Raw genomic sequence first — 20756 nt, forward strand, 5'->3', positions numbered from 1 at the left:
ATTTTTATGGGGTTTTTTTATTTTCCCCTCTTTAAAAAACAAAAAAAAGAAAGAAATCAAAAATAACAGTGGGCCCTTATAAGGAACCCTTGGTGTAAATAGTAGAAATTTTTGAGATTCTCAAACAACAAACCAATGATTCCAATCTTTTTTCTTTTTAAAAAAAATTTGTAATTATATAATCTTTTTTTTTTTTTTTTATTTTTTTTTTTTTGTTTTTATTATATAATCATATAAATATTAATATTTAATAGCTCAATATATTAAATTATACTATTTATATTGTTATATTTTTTCTATCGTCTTTATCGTTGTTGTTATTATTAATAATTGTTTTAAATATTAATTAAATAATAATATTTTTTTGTTTTTTTTATAAAAATTGTTGTTCTTATTCTCTGTTTATTTTTATTTTAAAAATAAATTAATTAATTAATTCAATTTCAAATTTATAATTAAATTGATTTGATATCTTTTTTTATTTTTCAAAAAAAAAAAGAACAAATTATTTACACATTCTAATAAATTTAAAAATAAAAATAAAAATACCAACAATAATAATAATTCGTTCATTGCTCAAATTAAAAAAACAAATAACACCATAATTTTAATTGATAGTTTAACATAATAAAATATACAAAAAAAAAAAAATATAAAAATACTTGGGTTATTTTTGTGTCCTCCACACAAAATATTATAAAATAAAAAAATAAAAATTTTTTTTTAAAAAAATTAAAAAAAAACTAAGTGGAGTTGGATATTTACCCCCTACTAATATCAAAAAAAATATAAAAAAATAACAACAGCAACAACAACAACAACAATAACAACAACAAATTAAATAAAAACAGCAGACAACAACACCTCAATTTTAATTGATAGTTTAAAAATTAATTATTATTTTAAAAAAATAATTTAATTTTTTGGTATTTAATATTTTTTTTTATTTTTTATTTTCATCATTTTATATTTAAATAATAAAATTAAAAAAAAAAAATATAATCAATCTTAAAAAATAATTATCTTTTAAATTTAAATCAAATTATTTTTACTTTTATTTATTTATTATTTTTTTATACATAATTATTATTAATTTTTTTTTTTTTAATTACGAAAACCCCAAATAAAATGTTAATAATTTTAATTTTTACTATTATCGTTACACTATTTTTTATTAAAAACAATGTAATTATTATTAATCCCCTACAATCTATTATTTATAATTAATTTTTTTTTTTTTTTATATAGAAAAATAAACATATCAAATATCCAAATGGTCCAATAAATCTACCTATTATTGGTGGTTTATATAAAATTACACCAAATAAGCAACACTTATCCCTGGATAAACTCTATCGTCAATATGGTCCAGTATTTTCATTAAGACTTGGTTCAATTGACACTGTATTTTTAAATGACCCAGATGTAATTGCAGAAGCTTATCACATAAACTCTACATCATTTATGGAAAGAATGATGTTACCAACATTTGTAATTGTTGGTAAAGGTAAAAATATTGGGTAATTATTCATTTATTTTAAATTTTATCCCACACCCCCATAAAAAAAATCACAAATTAACCTTTTTTTTTTTATTTTTTTTTAAAAATCAAAAGTTTTTCAAACATTGAATATTGGAAAAAAATTAGAGGTATTTTAAATGCTGCTTTAACCAAATCTAAAACACGTTTATTAGAAAATCTATTTAACGAACAGTTTTTTAAATTTGATGAGTATTTAAAGAAACAAGTAATTGCTAATGGAAATGTTTGTATTATTTTTTATCATAAATTAAAAAAAAAAAAAATATTAATATTTTTTTAATTTATAAACAGATACATATAAGACCAATATTAAAAAGATTAACATTCAACATTATATTTTGTTTTCTTTTTGGTGAATCTGTTTTGTATGAAGATGATAAAATCCCAAAAGATATCATTGATTTCATTCAATGTTCAGATGATTTACTAAAATATCTTAGCTCTCAACCATCAGATTTTATAAAATGTTTAAGACCATTTACATCACATAAAAAATTACATCATCTCGTAGATAAAATGACTAGTTTCGTTAAACCCAAAATTGATGAAAAATTAAAAAATTTGGATGAAGAAAAGTGAGTAAAAAAACAAAAAAAAAAAAAAAAAAAATAAAAAAATTAAATTATTAATATTTTTTATTTATTTATTATAGTCCAAAATGTTTTATTGAATACCTATTAATCCAAATAAAAAATGACCATTTACAACTTGTCCAAGTAGATGCTCTTCAATATATTTGTATTGAATTGTTGGTTGGTGGTATTGACACAACAAGTACAACATTAGAATGGATGATTTTATTTTTATCAAATAATGAAAACCTTCAAGAAAAATTATACCAAGATATCAATACACAATCGTATCCATTTTTAACTGAAAAAAATAATTTCCCATTCTTCAATGCCACAATCAGAGAAACTCTTAGACGTTCACCACCAGTCCCATTAGGTTTACCACACATGTGCAGCGAAACTACTGAAATAGGAGGCTATGTTATTCCAAAAGGTTCTTTAATTATCAGTAATCTTTACTCTGCAAACAATTCCGAAAAATTCTATTCAGACCCATTAACTTTTAACCCACTTCGTTTCATTGAAACACCAGCAAATGCCAATGTAAATATCAGCTTTTCAATTGGACCACGTGTATGCCCAGGTAAAAACTTTGCCGAAGACTCTCTTTTCTCGATTGGTACTAAATTATTTAAAAACTATAAATTCTCTAGAACTACTGATCAAGAATATGATGAAAATGCTTTAATTGGTGTTACTCTCGAACCAAAACCATTTTTATCTAAAATTACCTTAAGAAATTAAACTAAATAATAAAAAACAAATCTATATAACCATTAAACCAAAATTTAATAAAGCTTTATTTATCATTATCAAAATTGGACAAATTATTTATTTTTATATATTTCTTATTTTAGCGGTTTTTATTTTTATTTTAACACAAAGAGCGTGGCGCTTTTATTTTTTAATTTTTTTTTTTTTAAATTTTTTTTTTTTTTTTTTTTTTAAATTTTTTAAATTTTTTTTTTTCATAACCCAATTATATTATTTGTATTATATATATTTAAATTACACAATTGTTTACTATACACTATATTATATATATTAAAATTAATAAATAATAAAATGGATAATAGACCAAAAAGAGAAAAAAAAACAATTACAGATAATTCAACTTTAAAATCTATTGAATTAATAAGGAGGGCGAGAAGCACAGGTGAAAAAAGAACAGCACAATTACAAAAAGAAGATGAAGAAAAGAAAAAACAAGAAGAAGAAGAAGAAGAAGCCAAGAAGAATGAAACTGAATTTGATAAAGAAGAAAGAAAGAGAAAAAATAGAGATTTCATTGAAGGCGATGATGGATACCGTGAAAAGAGTGACAATGAAAACGGTAGTGGTGATGATGAAGAAAACAGCGAAGATGATTTCGATGACCATGACTTGGAAAACGAAGAAAATGATCAGGATTACAGTAGTGAAGAAGAAGCTATAGAAGTTGGCCGTAAAAAGAGAAACAAAAAGAAAACTAAACAAGATGGTGAAAATGAAGAAAAGAAACCAAAAGCTAAAAGAGCCCCAAGAAAACCAAAAGAAAAACCACAACCTGAAATACCAAAAAGAAATATTATGGAATTTTTAAATCCAACAGTAAAAACAAATGATACAGGTTCTTCAGTAAGTAATATAATAATTAATTAAAAAAAAAAAAAAAATATAATATTAACATCAAAATCTATAACTTAAAATTTTAGTTCTTTTTTGATAAATTAAAAAAAGATTCAACAAATACCACTTCTACAGCCAATAGTTCAAAATCAACAAATGGAGAATTAGATTTTGATGCTATGCTTGAAGATTTACAAAGTGCTCCAGTCGATGATCTTGATATTGAACAATTAAAAGTTAAACAACAAGAAATGGAAGAAAAATTAAAAAAAGAAAAGGAACAAAAAGAAAAAGAAGAAAAAGAAGAAAAAGAAGCTCAAGTATCAATTAAAGCTGAACCATTAGGTTTAGATGAAGATCCAGAATTTGAATTTGATATGGAATTTAGTAATCCAGCTCCTCAAAACAATATAATCATCAAAAACACACCCTCAACCAATACTAATAAAGCACCAAAAATTACATTACCAACTAAACAACAATTTATTTCTCCAAAAACTCAAGGTGATGATTGGTGGAGCAAATCTGATGATAGTGTTGTCTCTGTAAAGAAATTGGAAGAAATTATGCCAACCAACGCAGATTTAGTCGAAAAGAATAAGGATGGTTCATTAGAATTCTTTTTATTATCAACTGAAGAAGACAGACAAGGTAAAATTATTTTATTTGGTAAAATTAAAACAAATACTACAACCGATAAGAAGAAAGATAAGAAATCAACCACCTCTACCGCTACTTCTGGGGACAAATATTCATCATGTTGCATTTTCGTTGAAAATATGATTAGAAATGTTTTCTTTTTACCAAGAGATTATATTTTAGATGAAAGTGGTGAATCTACAACTATTCAAACAACAGATGAAAGGATTGAAAAGGAAATTAAATCGTTAATGGAAAAAAATAGAATCAAAGACTATAAAATTAAAAAAGTAAAGAGAACAAGTGCTTTTGACTATCAAGTTGCCCACAAAAATTTACCCATCTCTGAAGAATTAAATGTTTGGAAGGTTTCATATCCATCAACTCACCCAGCCTTACCTAATGATATTCAAGGTTCAACATTTAGATGTGCTTATGGTATTACTTCATCACCAAGCGAACTTTTCCTTCTCAAGAGAAAGATTATGGGTCCATCTTGGTTAACAATCTCAGCTGGCTATCAAATGGAGTTTTCAATTGGTCAAAAGAAATCATATTGTCGTTATGAAATCAAAACTAAATCTTTCAAAGATATTACACCATCAAAAGCCATCAAACCATCACCACCATTAGTAGTAATGAGTATTAGTACCAAATCTCTTGTCAAAGATTCCTCACACGAAATTGTAATGATCAGTGCAGTCATCCATGAAAAAATTAGTTGTGATGGTCCTACCCAAGAAGAAAGCAACGTCAAATTTATTACTGCCATCCGTCCATTAAGCGGTAAAGTTTTCCCACCCGAATTTCAAAAGAAAGATTCAACCAATCAAAATCTAACCATCTGTACAAGTGAAAGTAATCTTTTATCATTCTTTTGTGACACAATTTTAAATATAGATCCAGATGTTTTAGCTGGTCACAATATTGATGGCTATGATATCGAAATATTATTTGACCGCTTAGAAAAATTAAAAGTTATTCAATGGTCTCAAATTGGAAGATTAAGAAAGAGAAAGTAAGTTTTATATTCATTTTATAAAAACTTTTTAAATATTTATTTTATTAATGTCAATATATTTTTTTTTTTAATTAAAGCTTTGATAAATATAATACAATTTCAGGTCGTTTAATTTGTGACTCTTATTTAGTTTGTAAAGAATTTTTACCAAAAGAAAAGAATTATTCATTGGTCGAATTATGTAAATCTCAATTAGGCATTGAAAATAAACAAGAAATTAATTACCTTGCTATTGAACCTTATTACGATACCGCCAAAAAGTAAGTAATAATATTAAAAAAAAAAAAAAAAAATTATTAATTATTAATTATTTTTCTTTAAATCATAGATTAAATATTTTTATTGAAATTAATGAAAATGATTGTTTTGTTATATTTAAATTAATATTTAAATTACTTGTATTCCCATTAACAAAACAATTAACAAATTTAGCTGGTAATCAATGGAATAAATCATTAAAATCAAATAGAGCAGAAAGAATCGAATATTTATTATTACACAACTTTTATGAAAAGAAATATTTATTACCAGATAAAGTCTATCAATCAATAAAGAAAGATTCAAGTAATAGTGGCTATAGTGGTGGTCTTGTATTAGATCCAAAGATTGATTTTTATGATCGTTATGTTGTATTATTAGATTTCAATTCATTGTATCCATCCATTATTCAAGAGTTCAATGTTTGCTTTACAACAATTCCACGTGAAAGAAGAGAAGACGGTAAATGGGTCGAAGCTGAACCACCATCGTCCAGTATTAAAAAAGGTATATTGCCAACTGTATTAAAATCTCTTGTTGGCAAAAGAAGAGAGATTAAAAAGAAAATGGAAAATGAAAAGAATGAAACCCAAAAGAAACAATTAGATATTCAACAACAGGCTGTAAAATTAATCGCCAATAGTATGTATGGTTGTTTAGGTTTTTCAAACAGTCGTTTCTTTGCTTTGCCATTGGCCGAATTAGTTACTCGTAAGGGTAGAGAAAATCTTCAAAAGGGTGTTTCTATTGTCGGTAAAATGAATTATGAAGTAGTTTATGGTGATACCGATTCCTTAATGGTTTATACTGGTGTTCCAACATTCAACGAAGCTGAAACCATTGGTAGAGAAATTCAAAAGAAAATCAATGAATCTTATAGAAACAGTGTTATGGAAATTGGTCTTGATGGTATCTTTAAGAGATTATTATTATTTAAAAAGAAGAAGTATGCCTGTCTTAAAGAATATCGTATTGATGCCAATACTACCGCTACCGAAAGAGAAAACAAAGGTTTAGATATCGTTCGTAGAGATTATTGTGGCTTAACTAAAGAGATGGGTCAATATCTATTGGATCTAATTTTATCTGGTGAAGAAAAGATTGTACTATTCACTTTAATCAAAGAATATCTCGAAAAGACTAGCCAAAAATTAAAAGAAAACTCTTATGAAGTCGATAAATTTGTAATCACAAAAACACTCTCCAAACCAATCGAAGACTATAATGATGCTGATATTCAACCACATGTTCAAGTAGCTATCCTTCAAAAAAATAAAGGTCATCATATCCAAGTTGGTGACCAAGTACCTTATGTAATCACTAAAGGTGATAAAGAATGGTACCAAAGAGCACGTGACCCAAAAGATGTAGAGTCAATGGAAGATATTGATACTGATTGGTATTTATCACAACAAATCCTACCATCTATCCAACGTAATACTGGCCCAATCGGAACCGAAGGTGCACAACTAGCAACATGGTTAGGTATGACCAATACCAAATATCAAAGACCAGATTCCGCAGCATCTGCCCAAAGTGAATATGATAAGAATCGTCAAATTGTTTGGTCTTCAGAAGATTTTAGATATAAACAGTGCAAATCATTCAGTTTCGAATGCCCATACTGCTACAATGATAACGAATTTACATCAGTCACCAAGGCCAATAACGATGACCAAATTAGATCAGGTTTCGATTGTGCCCATTGTAATGCTAAAGTTCCTATTAAAAAGCTTTTAAATCAATTACAAATCAATATCAGAAACTATTTAAAGCAATATAATAATTGGGATCTTCAATGTACCGAATGTGAAAAAGTTTCAAAATCATATAAAGAAAACTCATATCGTTGTCAAAGACCTCAATGTCGTGGTAAAATGATTCAATCAATGACAAGTTCAAAACTTTTTAATCAAATTAGTTACTTTTTAAAATTATTCAAAACCGATCATGTAAACAATTTGTCCGATTCAATCCCAGTTGAAGATCAAAATATAATCAAACAAGCCAAACAAATTATAGAATCTTTCCTCTCCAAATTTGAACAATATAATGTAGATTTATCATCACTTTTATTAAAAGAACAATCACTTTCTTCATTTAATGGATTTTTATTAAATAAAAGAAATAATAATAACTATTGAATTAATTAATTAATACCATTATTAATTAAAAAAAAAAAAAAAAAAAAAACATACAAATAAAAATTTAAAATTAATTTATTAAATAATAAAAAAAATACAAGTAATGTGATAAAAATAAAATTTTATTTCTTATAATAAAAATAGTTTTTTTCACCCCCACAAATAAATAATTTAAAAAATTATTATTTATCTCTTTTTTTCTTAAAATTACCCCAAATTTTCATTTAAACAATGAAAAAATTACAAGATTTGCCAGATTAAATTTAAAAATAAATAATAAAAATAAATATAAAAATAAAATAAAAAAAAAATTAAAAAAAAAATATTAATGTATTTTTGTTTTAAAAAAAAAGGGTTTTTTTTTTTTTTTTTTTTTTTTCTTTTCTTTATTATATTTTTTAATTATTATATTTATTTATAAGTTTATAATTTTTCATTAAAACTTAAAAAAAATATAAAAAAAAATTAAAATAAAAATAAAATTTTTCAAAATTTAAAAAAAAAAAAAACCAAAAAAAAAATCATTTAAGTTGGCATTCTATATCATAAAAAATATACACACAAAAATTAGATAATATAATAATATAAATAATTTGTAAATAATAAATAACCATTAAAAAAAGTATAAAAAGCATTAAAAAAAATAAATAAATAAATAAACTGCAGCATTTAAATAAATTTTTAATAGTTTTATAAGTAAAAAGCAAATAGAAAATTGTATTGGTTAATATTTAATTATTAATTAATGAATAACGAAAAGGCCAGCGAGCCTTTAAACAACAACAACAGCAGCAGTAACAATAACAAAAGCAATATTAATAATAATGATAATTCCTCTTCTTCACCAAACCATAAAAAATCATCTTCAAGTGGATTTGGATATGTTGTTGATACAGTTTTAAATAAAGTTTTAAGATCATTAATTAATAAAAATATAAAATCATTGTTAGTAAACCCAATACAAAAATCCGAATTTGAAACCAGAATTTTAGAGTCTCATAATGTAATATTAAAGAATGTTGTTTTCGATCAAGAGAAATTAAAACCCAAGTTAGTTGGGCTCCCATTCAGTCTTGGTATGATAAAAGTTGCCGAGATTGAACTAACCATTCCATTCGATGATCTCTTTAAAAAATCAATTAATGTTTCAATTAGTGGTTTAGAGGTCGAGATAATGCCATTAGATATTAGTAACAACCCATCTAATTCTGCCTCTGCTGTTGCAAAAGAAAAATCTCAAGATGAAGCATTAAAGGATTTATCAAATAGTATATATGAAGATGAGGACGAAAATGAAAATGAAATCGAGGTTGCTGAAATGCATAGTTCTATTAGTTTACCGTTATTAAACAAATTAGAATTAATGCTAAAAAAAATTTTATATGGCATCAATATAGAAATTGAAAATTTTTCACTCTTTTTAATAGATAGTAATAATAATAGCAATAATAATAACAGTATTAATAATAATAATAATGGATTTGTCGAAATCAATATTATGAAATCAAAATTTGAATATATTTTAGATTCAAATAATGATATTCAATTAAAAGAACCAATTTATCCAGACCAGCAACAACCACAACAACAAGAAAAACAACAAGAAAATGATAATGATAAACCAAAATCATTCTTTCAAAATATTATGAACATGTTTTCACCAAGTAAATTTTCAGGTAGAGGTGGTAGCTTAACTGATATTTTTTCAACACTTATCCAATTGCCAGATATTAGCTTTCCAAACTATGTTGCTCAATTTTCATTCCAACAGATTTCAGTAATTTATCACAAGAATGAAGGCTCTTTATTAGAAAAACAAAGATTTTATTTATTTTCAACTAAAAAGGATGATACTCATTATATAAGAGTAGATGATAATCACCCAAATCAAGATAGAATTAATATTCAATGCGAATTTAAATCAAGTATCTATGGCAATATTAACAATATCCAATTGAATGGTCTAATTAATCATTTAACAAATATATTTTTAAATAATCAACAACCACCTCCACCAACCACATCGAATAATAAAAACAACAACAACAACAACAACAACAATAATAATAGTAACAACAGTAATAATATTAACCTACAACAATCTTTATTATATAATAATAATGAGGATAGTGATGGTAATCAAGTTAAAAACATAGCCTTTGAAGACATTTCATCATCCAATCATGAGATCAATTTATTAAATCAAAGCTATAGCAATAGTAGTTATAATAATAATAATAGTAAAATGGATTTAAATGAAGAGATTGATAATATCAGTAATTTTAGTAATGACAATGTTCAAAAAGATATACATATCGACATCATCGTTCCACAAATATCCTATTACTTGCATTTACCACTTCACGATAATAATAATTGCAAGTTAAGTAAACCCAAGTTTGCAATCCATTTAAATGGTAATCAAATGCGTTGTTACATAAGTCGTATTGCAGGTTTCTTAAACACCGATATCCATTTCGAATCGATCGATGTAGACCTACTACCAAATGGTATCGAAAGAAAAGAAAATGAAGATCTTCAACCAGGTAGATACAATTGCTTAAAAATCAGTGGTACTCCAGCTATAAAGATATCAAAACGTTTAGAGGTACTCAGCGATAGCGAAATTCACTCACTCTACCCAATAGATTCATCACTTTATACTGCCAACCCATTCTTTCAAAGCCACTCCACTTCATACTACAACAATGAGCATTCAATCGAAGAGGCCAACAGACTATCAACTTGCAATATTAATTGCTTTTTACCGACTATTGATTTAAGAATTAAAAAATCAGATTATGAAAATTTAATTTCATCATTCGTATTATCCTCACAAGAATCAGAATCAACTAGTATATTTACATTATTTTCTACAACTGGTAAATATATCATTTATTTATATTTTTTTATTTTCTCATTTTATGTACTAATTTTTTATTTCTTCAGCACACTTCCAATTACTATTTGAAGATATGGATGAAGTGGAAGATAAAAATCCAATCGAGAAGTTTACATTGGATATCAATAGATTCGATCTATTAATGGCAATCGGCTACCCAAATGAAGATTTTAAACCAATATCAAGTTTTACATATATTTCATTAGACCAGTTTAATTCATATGTAAACTATTATCAAAAACCAAATCAAAAGAATACAAGTTCAATTTTATTAAAACCCGAATTATTTTTAACAAATCAATTGGTCGAATTAAAAAACCACCAATCTAAAAATCAATTTAAAATGCCAACTGAAATCTTTGAAGACTATCAAGATGATTATAAGCAACAACAACCACAACAACCAAATAATTCAGATGACGAAGACTACAATAACTTTATGTCAAAAGATGATTATCTATACACATATTGTGACTCTCTAGAATTTCAAGATTCAAAGACATTTATCGCTTTTGGTTCAATTTGTTTCGTTCCATCAATGTTATTTATAAATAAATTTATAAACTGGGTTTCAATTTCAAATGAAAACAATACTATTGAAGATCAAGATCAGAAACTAAAACAACAACAAAAACAGAAACAAATTAAACAAGAAAATAGTATAATTAATTTATATAATATTGTAATTCATTTTGGATCACATAATTCACCAAGACTAAAAATATCATCCAGCTCAATGGTAATTTTACAACTATTTGATTCTGGCGAAGATGAGGTCCTAGAGTTTCAAATGCATCAAACAAAGATTTCACTCAGGGAACTAAACTATAAGAACCAAGAATATAAAACAATTGGTGAATCATACAATTCAAAAGAGTTACTATTCCTATTAAAAATGAACCCAGAAAAGAAATGCTCAAAGATTGAGATCATAGAACACTCTTACGATATTACAATGACAAAGAAAGAATTTACAATTTTGAAATCATTATTCCCAAGATTTTTAAATAGACTATCATCACTAATGGTTATTAAAGAAGAAAAGGTTGAACCAAATCCAGAAACTATTACAAAAATTATTGATAAGATTGATAAGATTCATATAAATACTGACTACGAAATAGACCAAGATTTTAAAATCACCCCAAACAGATCTCCCTCCCACTCCTCTATGCCAAACCCAAATGTCACAAAACCACAGCAATCATCTTCTCAATCGTCAACAAATAAAGAGAATATAGAAATATCAAACCATCAATCAAAAATACCAGATTTTCAAATTTTTATTATAGATCTAGTACTTTATATTCATATAGTAAGCAATGATAATAATAGTAGTATAGTATTAGAAGCTCATATTTCAGATTTAGTACATAATACTTATGATCAAAGCAAAAAATCAGATGATCTTAATAATAGTCTTAATGATATATCTCTTCAAAATAATTATAATAATAATAATAACAATATCAATAATAATAACAACTTATTAAAAAGTATTAGGGACTACGATAGTCTATTGGTTGTTAATATCAGCTCTTTATTAATTAGAGATAATGTTAGTAACTATTATCAAAATCTATTAGGTCCACTAAGCCATTTCCAAATGATAGCAATCGATGACTTTGAAATTGATGATAGCGAAAAAGAAAGAAAAAAGAAGCAACAACAAGAAAAGCTATTAAAACAAAAAGAGAATATACTTTCATTTATATTTGCCACTAGAAAAGATCCATTCAATAGGGTTTATCATAATTTAAAATTACACATCTCCCCATTATTTTTAGAATTTCATCAAAAATCTGTCGACTTTTTACTATACTTTTTCTCATCCGACGAACTCTATAATAGTTTTGATAGTAATAATCAGCAGCCACAACAAGAACAAGAAATTTATTATGATGAGTTTGAAATCCACCCATTACAATTTAAAGTAGATTATAAACCATCATCAATTTTATCCAACCACAGTTTTATTCAAGGCGGTTTTGTTTGGGTATTCCAAATGATACCACTAAATGACGCTTACTTTACATTACCACCTATTCATATCCATGATATTGGTAGTAAAGAGCTATCCGAAAGTATAATGTCAATTTATTCACCCCATTTATTTGGTAAAAATATATTCCAATATTTAGGAGGTGTAACACCCATTAGTATTGGTATTGGCATTGGAAAATCAATATTAGGTCTCATTATTCATCCAATTAAAGAAGCTAAAGATAGTGAAAATGTTATTGCAGGCTTAGGTAAAGGTTTAACTAAAGGAATGAAAAAAATCACTGTTGAACTTTTAACAACATCATCAAAAGTTACAGGTTTTGCTTCAAAAATATTTGGTACTCTTAATAATCAAGCATCACATAATCAATCAATCTGGACTAGCCAACCCGAAAATTTAACTGAAGGCGCTAAAAAAGGTATGTCCAAAATATTTGGTGGCTTTTACAATGGTGTTAAAAGTGTAATCGATCCATTCTCGCAATCTACTGGCCCTATTAACTTTTTAAATAACATGTTTTGGGCTGTACCTGGTCTCATAGTTAATCCAATTTTGGGTATTAGTGATGGAATAACATTCTTTTCTTTAGGTTTAAGAAATAGTTTAGATTATACAAGAATCGAATTAGAAAGAAAAAAATTCAAACCAAAAACTTTAATCAATAGAAATAACCATAGCAATAATAATAATAATAACAACAACAATAACAATAACAACAATATCAATAATAATAATATGGATAATCATAATGTGGATAATAATTATTTAAAATCAACCAATATTGACTTTTAAAAAAAAAAAACATATTTTTATTAATAACCAAATCTTTTTTTTTTTAAATGGTTAATTAAATTTAACCATCAAAAAAAATAAAAAATAAAAACAAATAAATTTTTTTTTTTTTGTATAAAACTCTTTTTTACATTTCAGCATTATTTTTAAAAATCTTTTTTTTTTTTTTTTGCACTATGATTCCCCAATGATTCCCCAATGATTGATCAATCATCTAACCATTTGGTACAACTCTTGTTTTTTTTTTATAATAAAAATATTAAAAATTTTATTTTAAAAATAATATAACTACGTTGCAATTAAATTAATTTGATGTAAAAAAACAAAACAATTTAAAAAAATAACAATGTGAGGTCCTTTATTTGATTTATTTTTTATTTATTTATTTTTTTTTGTTTATTATTTTTTTTTTTTTGGGTGTATATTTATATTTTCACACACTCAAATATCTAAAAAGCGTTGCTTGGCACCCCAAATCTCGATAATCAGTTACTAAAAAAAAAAAAATTGTTTTTTTTGAATTTTTTTGAATTTTTTTTTTTAGGTTTTTGAAAAAAAAAAAAAAAAAAAAAAAAAAAGAAAAGAAAATAAATATATAGCTAATCAAATATTAGCTTACATATAATAATTTTATTTATATAACATTTATCAAGTGGTGTTGTGTTGTTTTTTTTTTTTTGTTTTTTTAAGAGTCTTTTTTTTTTTTTTTTTATTTTTATTTTTACAAATATATTAAAAAAAAAAAAATTCGAACACTTTACTTTTTGTTATTGTTCAATATTTCATTTATTAAAGTAAAAAAAATTGACACTGGTAAGTTATAAATAGCCTTCACATACACACACTCTCACATTATCACTCACACACACTCAAATCGCCCATCATAATCATATTTTTTCATTTATAATAAATAAAATTCATATGTGGCTCAGATACACATATTATTATAATCAATAGTGTGTATTAATTTTTAGACTTTCTTTCAATTGAATTTTATTTATTTATTTATTTATATTTAATATATATATTTGGTAAAATTATTTATTTTTTTAAGTTGGTGTGTTGTGTTAAAAATATAAATAAATATAAATAAAAATAAAATAAAAATAAATTTTTTTTTTTTTTAACTTTTCAGATAAATTATAGTGTTTTTTTTTATTTTTTTTTTTTTAAATTATTCATCAACTATTTTTTTATGCAAAACAAAATTATCATTTTTTTATATAAAAATTAATAACTATCAGTAAAATATTAATATTGTTTTTAATAATTAGTTTAGAAAAATAAAAAATAAATAGTTATAAATAGATATTTTTTTATTTTATATGTTTATTACCAAAAATGTCAAATAAAAAATTTACAATTAAAGGAGCTACAACTAGAATTAAAGATGGAGTTGGTTTATATTTTGGTTTGGAGAATAGCTATAATACACAAAATGATGAAAATGGAGCTAATCAAAATCAATCAGATAATAATGTAAATCAAAACAATAATAGTAATTCACAACCAAATAATAATAATAGTCAATATTATGAAGATGATGAACCATATTGGATGAAGGACTCCTTTTGGGAAAAAGCACCACAATATAGAAATGATATAGAGATGACTACAGTTTATCCAGATTCACCTCCACAATATAGAGCAGATAATAACAACAATAGTGTATTAAATCAACAACAAAGGGAATCAATGACTATAGAGTATTATCCAAACGAAGCAATGATAACTCCAGATGGTAGTGGTAAATTAGCAACAAGCGCAGAAGGTGGCGATATGGATGAGGATGATGGTGCAACTCGTAGAGGAAGAGGCAGAGGTAGAGGCAGAGGAAGAGGAAGACCAGGTGCTGTTAGTGGAAGAGCAGATGGGGCATCTACTGGAGGAAAAAAACATGCTAGACCATCCACATTGGGTCGTGGCGTCAGCTCATTATCATTAAAGGAAGATCATAACGATATGCAACAACCACCAGAACAATATACACCCTATTTTATTATTGCAATTAGTATTATCGATTTAGCAATGTTTGTATGGGAGGTTATATACAATGGAGGGTTTGAAGCATGGAAAACCAATCCATGGTTTGGTCCATCTTCTTATACACTCTTAGATGTTGGCGCCAAATATACACCCTATATGCTACAGGGTGAATGGTGGAGATTTTTTTCACCAATATTTCTCCATGTCGGAATTTTCCATTATTTAATGAACATGGCTACTCAGTTACGTGTTGGTATGCAGCTAGAACGTGCCTATGGTGGTCATCGTATCGTTCCAATTTATTTATTATGTGGTGTTATGGGTAACCTTTGTAGTGCCATTATGCTTCCTCAATCAGTTCAAGTAGGTGCTTCCGGTGCAATTTTTGGTTTTTTAGGTGTATTATTGGCAGATTTAATAAGAAATTGGGGTGTTTTAGCAAGACCTTATCTTAATTGTGGTACATTAGCTTTTACCATCATTACATCCTTTGCAGTTGGTTTGTTTTTACCGGGTGTCGATAATTATGCACATTTTGGTGGGTTTATTATGGGTATTTTAACTGGCTGGATATTTTTACCTTCTTTAACTCCAAAAAGAGCCATTGGCAAACGTTTGTTACTATTATTTGTTGCAATTCCTCTAACCGTGGGATTATTTGTTGCTCTATTTATTGTATTCTATAAAAATATTTCACCTTCAGAATGGTGCTATGGTTGTAAATATTTAACATGCTTGGAATTTTTAAGTTGGTGTAATAATTAATAATATAAAATATATAATAATCATTATAATATATAAATAATAATAATAATAATAATAATATAATCTCAATGTAAATATCACTTATAGTTTTAAAATGTAATAATAAATTAATTATAAAAAAAAAAAAAAAAAAAAAATTTATACAAAAAACAACAATATATAGAATAATAATAATTCAATTTCAATTAAAAAGACGAAGATTTTAAAATAGAATAATAATAATACGTATATTTATAATATTTATAATATTAATAATATTAATAATATTTATAATAATAATAATATTAATAATAAAGTTTTCTTTTAAAAGAAAAAGGATTTAAAGTTTACGATAATAATAAAATGGGTTTTTTTTTTTATAATATTTCTTTTATTACAGAAATTAATTAAATGGTTCTGTAATATGTGTGGATATTTTTTTTTTTTTTAATCTGTAATTTGACATTGAGATATTTTTATTTTGTTTAAAGCTAATTCATTTTATTTTTATAATAGATCAAATATTTAAATTATGACATTATACAAGTTCATATTTATTTGTTTTTTTTTTTTATTTATTTTTTTTTAATTTTTTTAATTTTTTTTTGTGACTGATTTTTTTTTTTGGGTTTATATTTTTTTTTTTTTAATTCACTTTCAAATTTAATTAAAAATGAACACAGGCAATTGTAATAATAAATTAAAAATTTTAAAAGGTAGAAATATTATTATTAATAATAGTATTAAAGAGGCATCCGTATTAGTTAGGTAAATATATTTCTTTTTTTTTTTTTTTTTTTTTCAATCAATATTAACCAAAATATTTATTTTTAGAAATGGTATTATTTGTGGTATCAAAGAATATAATTATGAACCAACTGAGGAATTTGATTTATTAATTAGCAAAGAGTTAAGTGAAAATAAAGATATTGTTATTATGGGTGGTTTGGTCGATAGCCATGTACATGTTAATGAGCCAGGAAGAACTGAATGGGAAGGTTTTGTATGTGCTACAAGTGCAGCAGCAGCAGGTGGTGTAACAACTATTATCGATATGCCATTAAATAGTTCGCCAGTTACAACCTCACTCGATAGTTTAAACAAAAAGATTGAAGCAATGAAGGATAAGCTTCGTGTAGATGTTGGTTTATTGGGCGGAATTGTTCCAGGTAATTCAAATGAAATTAAAAGAATGGTATTGGAAGGTGGTGTCGTTGGTTTCAAATCATTTTTAGTTCACTCAGGCATCGACGAGTTCCCACATGTTCAAGAAACTGATATTCAAGAGGCAATGGAAATTATGAAATCATTGGCTGTAGAAGAAGGTGGTAGAGATGTTGTTATGATGTTCCATGCTGAAATTGGTGAGCCAATTGAAAAGGCTACTGCCAAATTAATTGAAGAGAATGCCGACCCAAGAAAATATAATACTTTTCTTCAAAGCCGTCCCAGAGAAGCAGAGAATATTGCCATCAATATGATTTTAGAGTTATCAAAGAAAAATAATGTTAGAACACATATCGTCCATTTGTCATCATCTGATATTCTCGACACTCTTGACAATGCCATTCACAAAGAAAAGATTCCAATTACTGCAGAGACTACATTCCATTACTTATATTTTGTTTCAGAAAAAGTACCAGATGGCGAAACACTCTATAAATGTTGCCCACCAGTACGCGAAGAAGAAAATAAAGAATTACTATGGCAAGCTCTTCAAAGAGGTACCATTAATATAATTGTCTCTGACCATTCACCATGCACTTTAGAATTAAAGTTAGTAGAGGAAGGGGACTTTATGAAAGCATGGGGTGGTATTTCATCATTACAATTAGGTCTCCCAATCATTTGGACAGAAGCCAAGAAGAGAGATATCCCAATCCATAATCTTTCAAAATGGATGAGCGATGAACCAGCACGTCTTGTAGGTTTAAATGATAGAAAAGGTTCAATTAAAATTGGTAGAGATGCTGATTTTGTAGTTTGGAATCCAAAAGAAGAGTTTGTTGTTGATCAAGATAAATTAATGGTTAAAAACAAGCATTCACCATACCACCAACAAAGACTTTTTGGTATTATTTATGAAACTATCTTACGTGGTGATTCAATCTTCAAAAAGGATCAAGAAAGAATTACAAAGGTTACCGGTCAACGTTTAATTCAAACCAAAATCCATACCAATCCAACTTATCCAAAACCATTCCTTCCAACTATCGAGTTACTTAATAGTTTAGATGAACCTGAGTTCTTTAATTGTATTCATCTTCTCTTTGAAGCTGCTCCACCACTTGCTACAAGATTATACGCTAAAAAACCATTTAGATCATACCAAGAATTAATTAATGAAGCTGAATCAATTATTGGCTCTTTAGGTGACGAAGATAAGATTGTCGTCATTAATGCACATCCAAGAATTGGTCTCAATCCAGCCGAAATTAAGAAAACATCATCAATTAGTTTCCGTGAACAAGGTTTAGAAAATGAAAAGATTGACGAACGTGTCATTGAAATTTATTCAACATTAAAAACCTTAAATGAACAATACGAAAAACAATTTGGTTTCAAATTTGTCGAGTTTGTTAATGGCCGTTCAAAAGAACAAATTATTCCAGTATTAAGAGAACGTTTAAATAACTCAAAGGATCAAGAGTTAAAAACTGGTTTAAAAGCTATGACTGATATTTCAAATGCAAGATTATCAAAATTAATACAACAATAAAAATAAATGTAGTTTTAAAAAAATTAGATAATATTTTAAAAAAAAATATATTTTATAGCTTTATTATAATTTTATTTTATTTTCTTTTCTTTATATTTTGTGGTTGTTTTTTTTTCTCTCTATCATTTGATTCTTGTTCATTTAGTTCTTCTTCGCTTATTAAAAATTGTTTAAAGTGTTCTGATCTTTTATTTGCCATTTTAACAAATAGAACAATAATTGGTATAAATAAGAAACTGATTGAAAGGATGATATATTCTATATTATCTAAAATGAAAAATGAAATTGAGGTACCACCACAGTTTGGTTGCTGTAAAAGTTCTTGGATAAATGTTTCATTTGCACCGGTAATAAAGCAGGTTGAGCCTTTTGCATTATCTGCATAACAGTCGAAACCATTATAAACTTGTGGAGTGGATCTATGTATTTTATCCATATCTATATTAATTGTGTTACCTTTGAATTTGTTTCCATAGTCGGCTAAACTAATATTTGAAAATCTACAATAAATAGATCCAGCAGAAAGAACAGCTCTATTATCAATAAAGGAATTTGATTTTAATATTACTTGACTGCAGTTTTCAAAGTAATTTGAACCGCCATACGAACCAAGGTTTTCGACAAATTTAGAATCTTCAATTTTAACATTCTCAGCAATGTAGAAAAATATTGAGCCACCATTGTTTCCAGACTTGTTTTTATTGAATCTACAGTTTAAAACTTCAATATTTGTAACCTTTGAAATAGAAATTGAACCCCCTTGTTGAATTGCAACATTATTTTCGAAAACAGAGTTTTCAATTGAAGCATTATTGAAGCCAGATAAAGATATAGCACCTCCGTTATTTGATTGAATATTATTATTGAAAATGGTATTCTTTAAGTTGAAATTGAAATTTTTACGACCTTCTATGTCGGCACTATTGGTGTTTTTTAAATAAAGTGGACATCCTCTAATGTTTTTGAAAATACTATTCTCTACTGAAAATGTTGCAGTTTCAAATGATTGATTTGATTTGAAATTAATTGAACCACTAAACTTTGGAATTTCTTTATTATGACTACCAATGAATATTGAATTTTTGATTAAAAGTTTAATATTATTTTTATTATTATTGATATTAGTTTCTTGAAAGATATTTATAAACTGATTTTCTTGATTTTCAAACTTGCAATTCAAAACATTCAATGCTAAACTATCATGGTTTAAAGATTCTATAAAATAATTGAAGCCTTGGTTATTTCTAAATGTAATACCCTTGAAGCTAACTTGTTTGCTTGCTGATAAAATGTTGAACATTGGCAAATTGCAATTTGATTTCTTAATTAAAACAACTTTATCCTCTTTATCTTGGTTTTCCTCAATTTCTTCTAAAATATCATCCTCATAGTCTTCATAATAGTAATCGTCTTCAGTACTATCTTCATCCTCTTCGTGTTCTCTAATTGTGACTTGATCTTCTTCATCAATGAATTTTAAAATTGGTTTTTCTTTGAATGATAATTTCTCTAATGTTAAATCGAAATCAATGTTGAATGATTCAATATTATCATAAACACCATTTTCTAATAATAATCGTAATTTATTGTTTTCTTTATTAAGTTTTTTAAAAACACTATTAATTGCAAAATTAATGGTTTTACATTTATTTTCTTTATTTAAACCACATTCACTATTATCATTGCCATTATTTGATATATATAAATCTATATTATTATTAGATGAGGATATTATAAAAAATAAATTAAAAAATAATATAAAAAATGAAATATAATTTAAATATTTCATTTCTTATTTTTTCTTTTTTTTTTTTTGATAAAAT

The 20756-nt window shown here is 25.7% G+C and overlaps 6 protein-coding genes across 6 annotated transcripts; 5 read left to right on the forward strand and 1 right to left on the reverse strand.

The window, feature by feature from the left end:
- Positions 1-1128: 1128 nt before the first annotated feature.
- On the forward strand, positions 1129-2859 carry DICPUDRAFT_99050 (uncharacterized protein; the record flags this gene model as incomplete). The annotated part of the gene is made up of 5 exons (XM_003291467.1): positions 1129-1185; positions 1249-1520; positions 1616-1748; positions 1835-2118; positions 2196-2859. The coding sequence occupies 5 exons, from the start codon at positions 1129-1131 to the stop codon at positions 2857-2859; spliced, it is 1410 nt and encodes a 469-aa protein (XP_003291515.1).
- Positions 2860-3133: 274 nt separating this feature from the next.
- On the forward strand, positions 3134-7812 carry DICPUDRAFT_49884 (uncharacterized protein). Its single transcript, XM_003291468.1, has 4 exons — positions 3134-3732; positions 3810-5380; positions 5461-5643; positions 5712-7812. The coding sequence occupies exons 1-4, from the start codon at positions 3181-3183 to the stop codon at positions 7783-7785; spliced, it is 4380 nt and encodes a 1459-aa protein (XP_003291516.1). The 5' UTR covers positions 3134-3180; the 3' UTR covers positions 7786-7812.
- A 718-nt stretch (positions 7813-8530) lies between these two features.
- Positions 8531-13484, forward strand: DICPUDRAFT_82185 (uncharacterized protein; the record flags this gene model as incomplete). Its single annotated transcript, XM_003291469.1, has 2 exons — positions 8531-10667; positions 10735-13484. The coding sequence occupies 2 exons, from the start codon at positions 8531-8533 to the stop codon at positions 13482-13484; spliced, it is 4887 nt and encodes a 1628-aa protein (XP_003291517.1).
- A 2061-nt stretch (positions 13485-15545) lies between these two features.
- Positions 15546-16568, forward strand: DICPUDRAFT_49886 (uncharacterized protein). Its single transcript, XM_003291470.1, has one exon. It carries the CDS (start codon positions 15627-15629, stop codon positions 16233-16235), a length of 609 nt encoding a protein of 202 aa, XP_003291518.1. The 5' UTR covers positions 15546-15626; the 3' UTR covers positions 16236-16568.
- A 319-nt stretch (positions 16569-16887) lies between these two features.
- Positions 16888-18970, forward strand: DICPUDRAFT_57406 (uncharacterized protein; the record flags this gene model as incomplete). The annotated part of the gene is made up of 2 exons (XM_003291471.1): positions 16888-16982; positions 17049-18970. The coding sequence occupies 2 exons, from the start codon at positions 16888-16890 to the stop codon at positions 18931-18933; spliced, it is 1980 nt and encodes a 659-aa protein (XP_003291519.1). The 3' UTR covers positions 18934-18970.
- A 39-nt stretch (positions 18971-19009) lies between these two features.
- On the reverse strand, positions 19010-20722 carry DICPUDRAFT_82188 (uncharacterized protein; the record flags this gene model as incomplete). The annotated part of the gene is made up of 1 exon (XM_003291476.1): positions 19010-20722. The coding sequence occupies one exon, from the start codon at positions 20720-20722 to the stop codon at positions 19010-19012; it is 1713 nt and encodes a 570-aa protein (XP_003291524.1).
- Positions 20723-20756: the final 34 nt, after the last annotated feature.

The sequence above is a fragment of the Dictyostelium purpureum genome, assembly GCF_000190715.1.
Source record: "Dictyostelium purpureum unplaced genomic scaffold DICPUscaffold_281, whole genome shotgun sequence".
Taxonomy (NCBI): domain Eukaryota; phylum Evosea; class Eumycetozoa; order Dictyosteliales; family Dictyosteliaceae; genus Dictyostelium; species Dictyostelium purpureum.

What these genes read in the sequence shown, in the direction of transcription:
- DICPUDRAFT_49884 (XM_003291468.1), top strand. Translation starts at nt 3,181, where the DNA reads ATGGATAATAGACCAAAAAGAGAAAAAAAAACAATTACAGATAATTCA. An exon ending in CAAATGATACAGGTTCTTCA is followed by an intron (nt 3,733 to 3,809) that starts GTAAGTAATATA and finishes TTAAAATTTTAG; the next exon opens with TTCTTTTTTGATAAATTAAA. An exon ending in TATTACGATACCGCCAAAAA is followed by an intron (nt 5,644 to 5,711) that starts GTAAGTAATAAT and finishes TTTAAATCATAG; the next exon opens with ATTAAATATTTTTATTGAAA.
- DICPUDRAFT_49886 (XM_003291470.1), top strand. Translation starts at nt 15,627, where the DNA reads ATGCTACAGGGTGAATGGTGGAGATTTTTTTCACCAATATTTCTCCAT.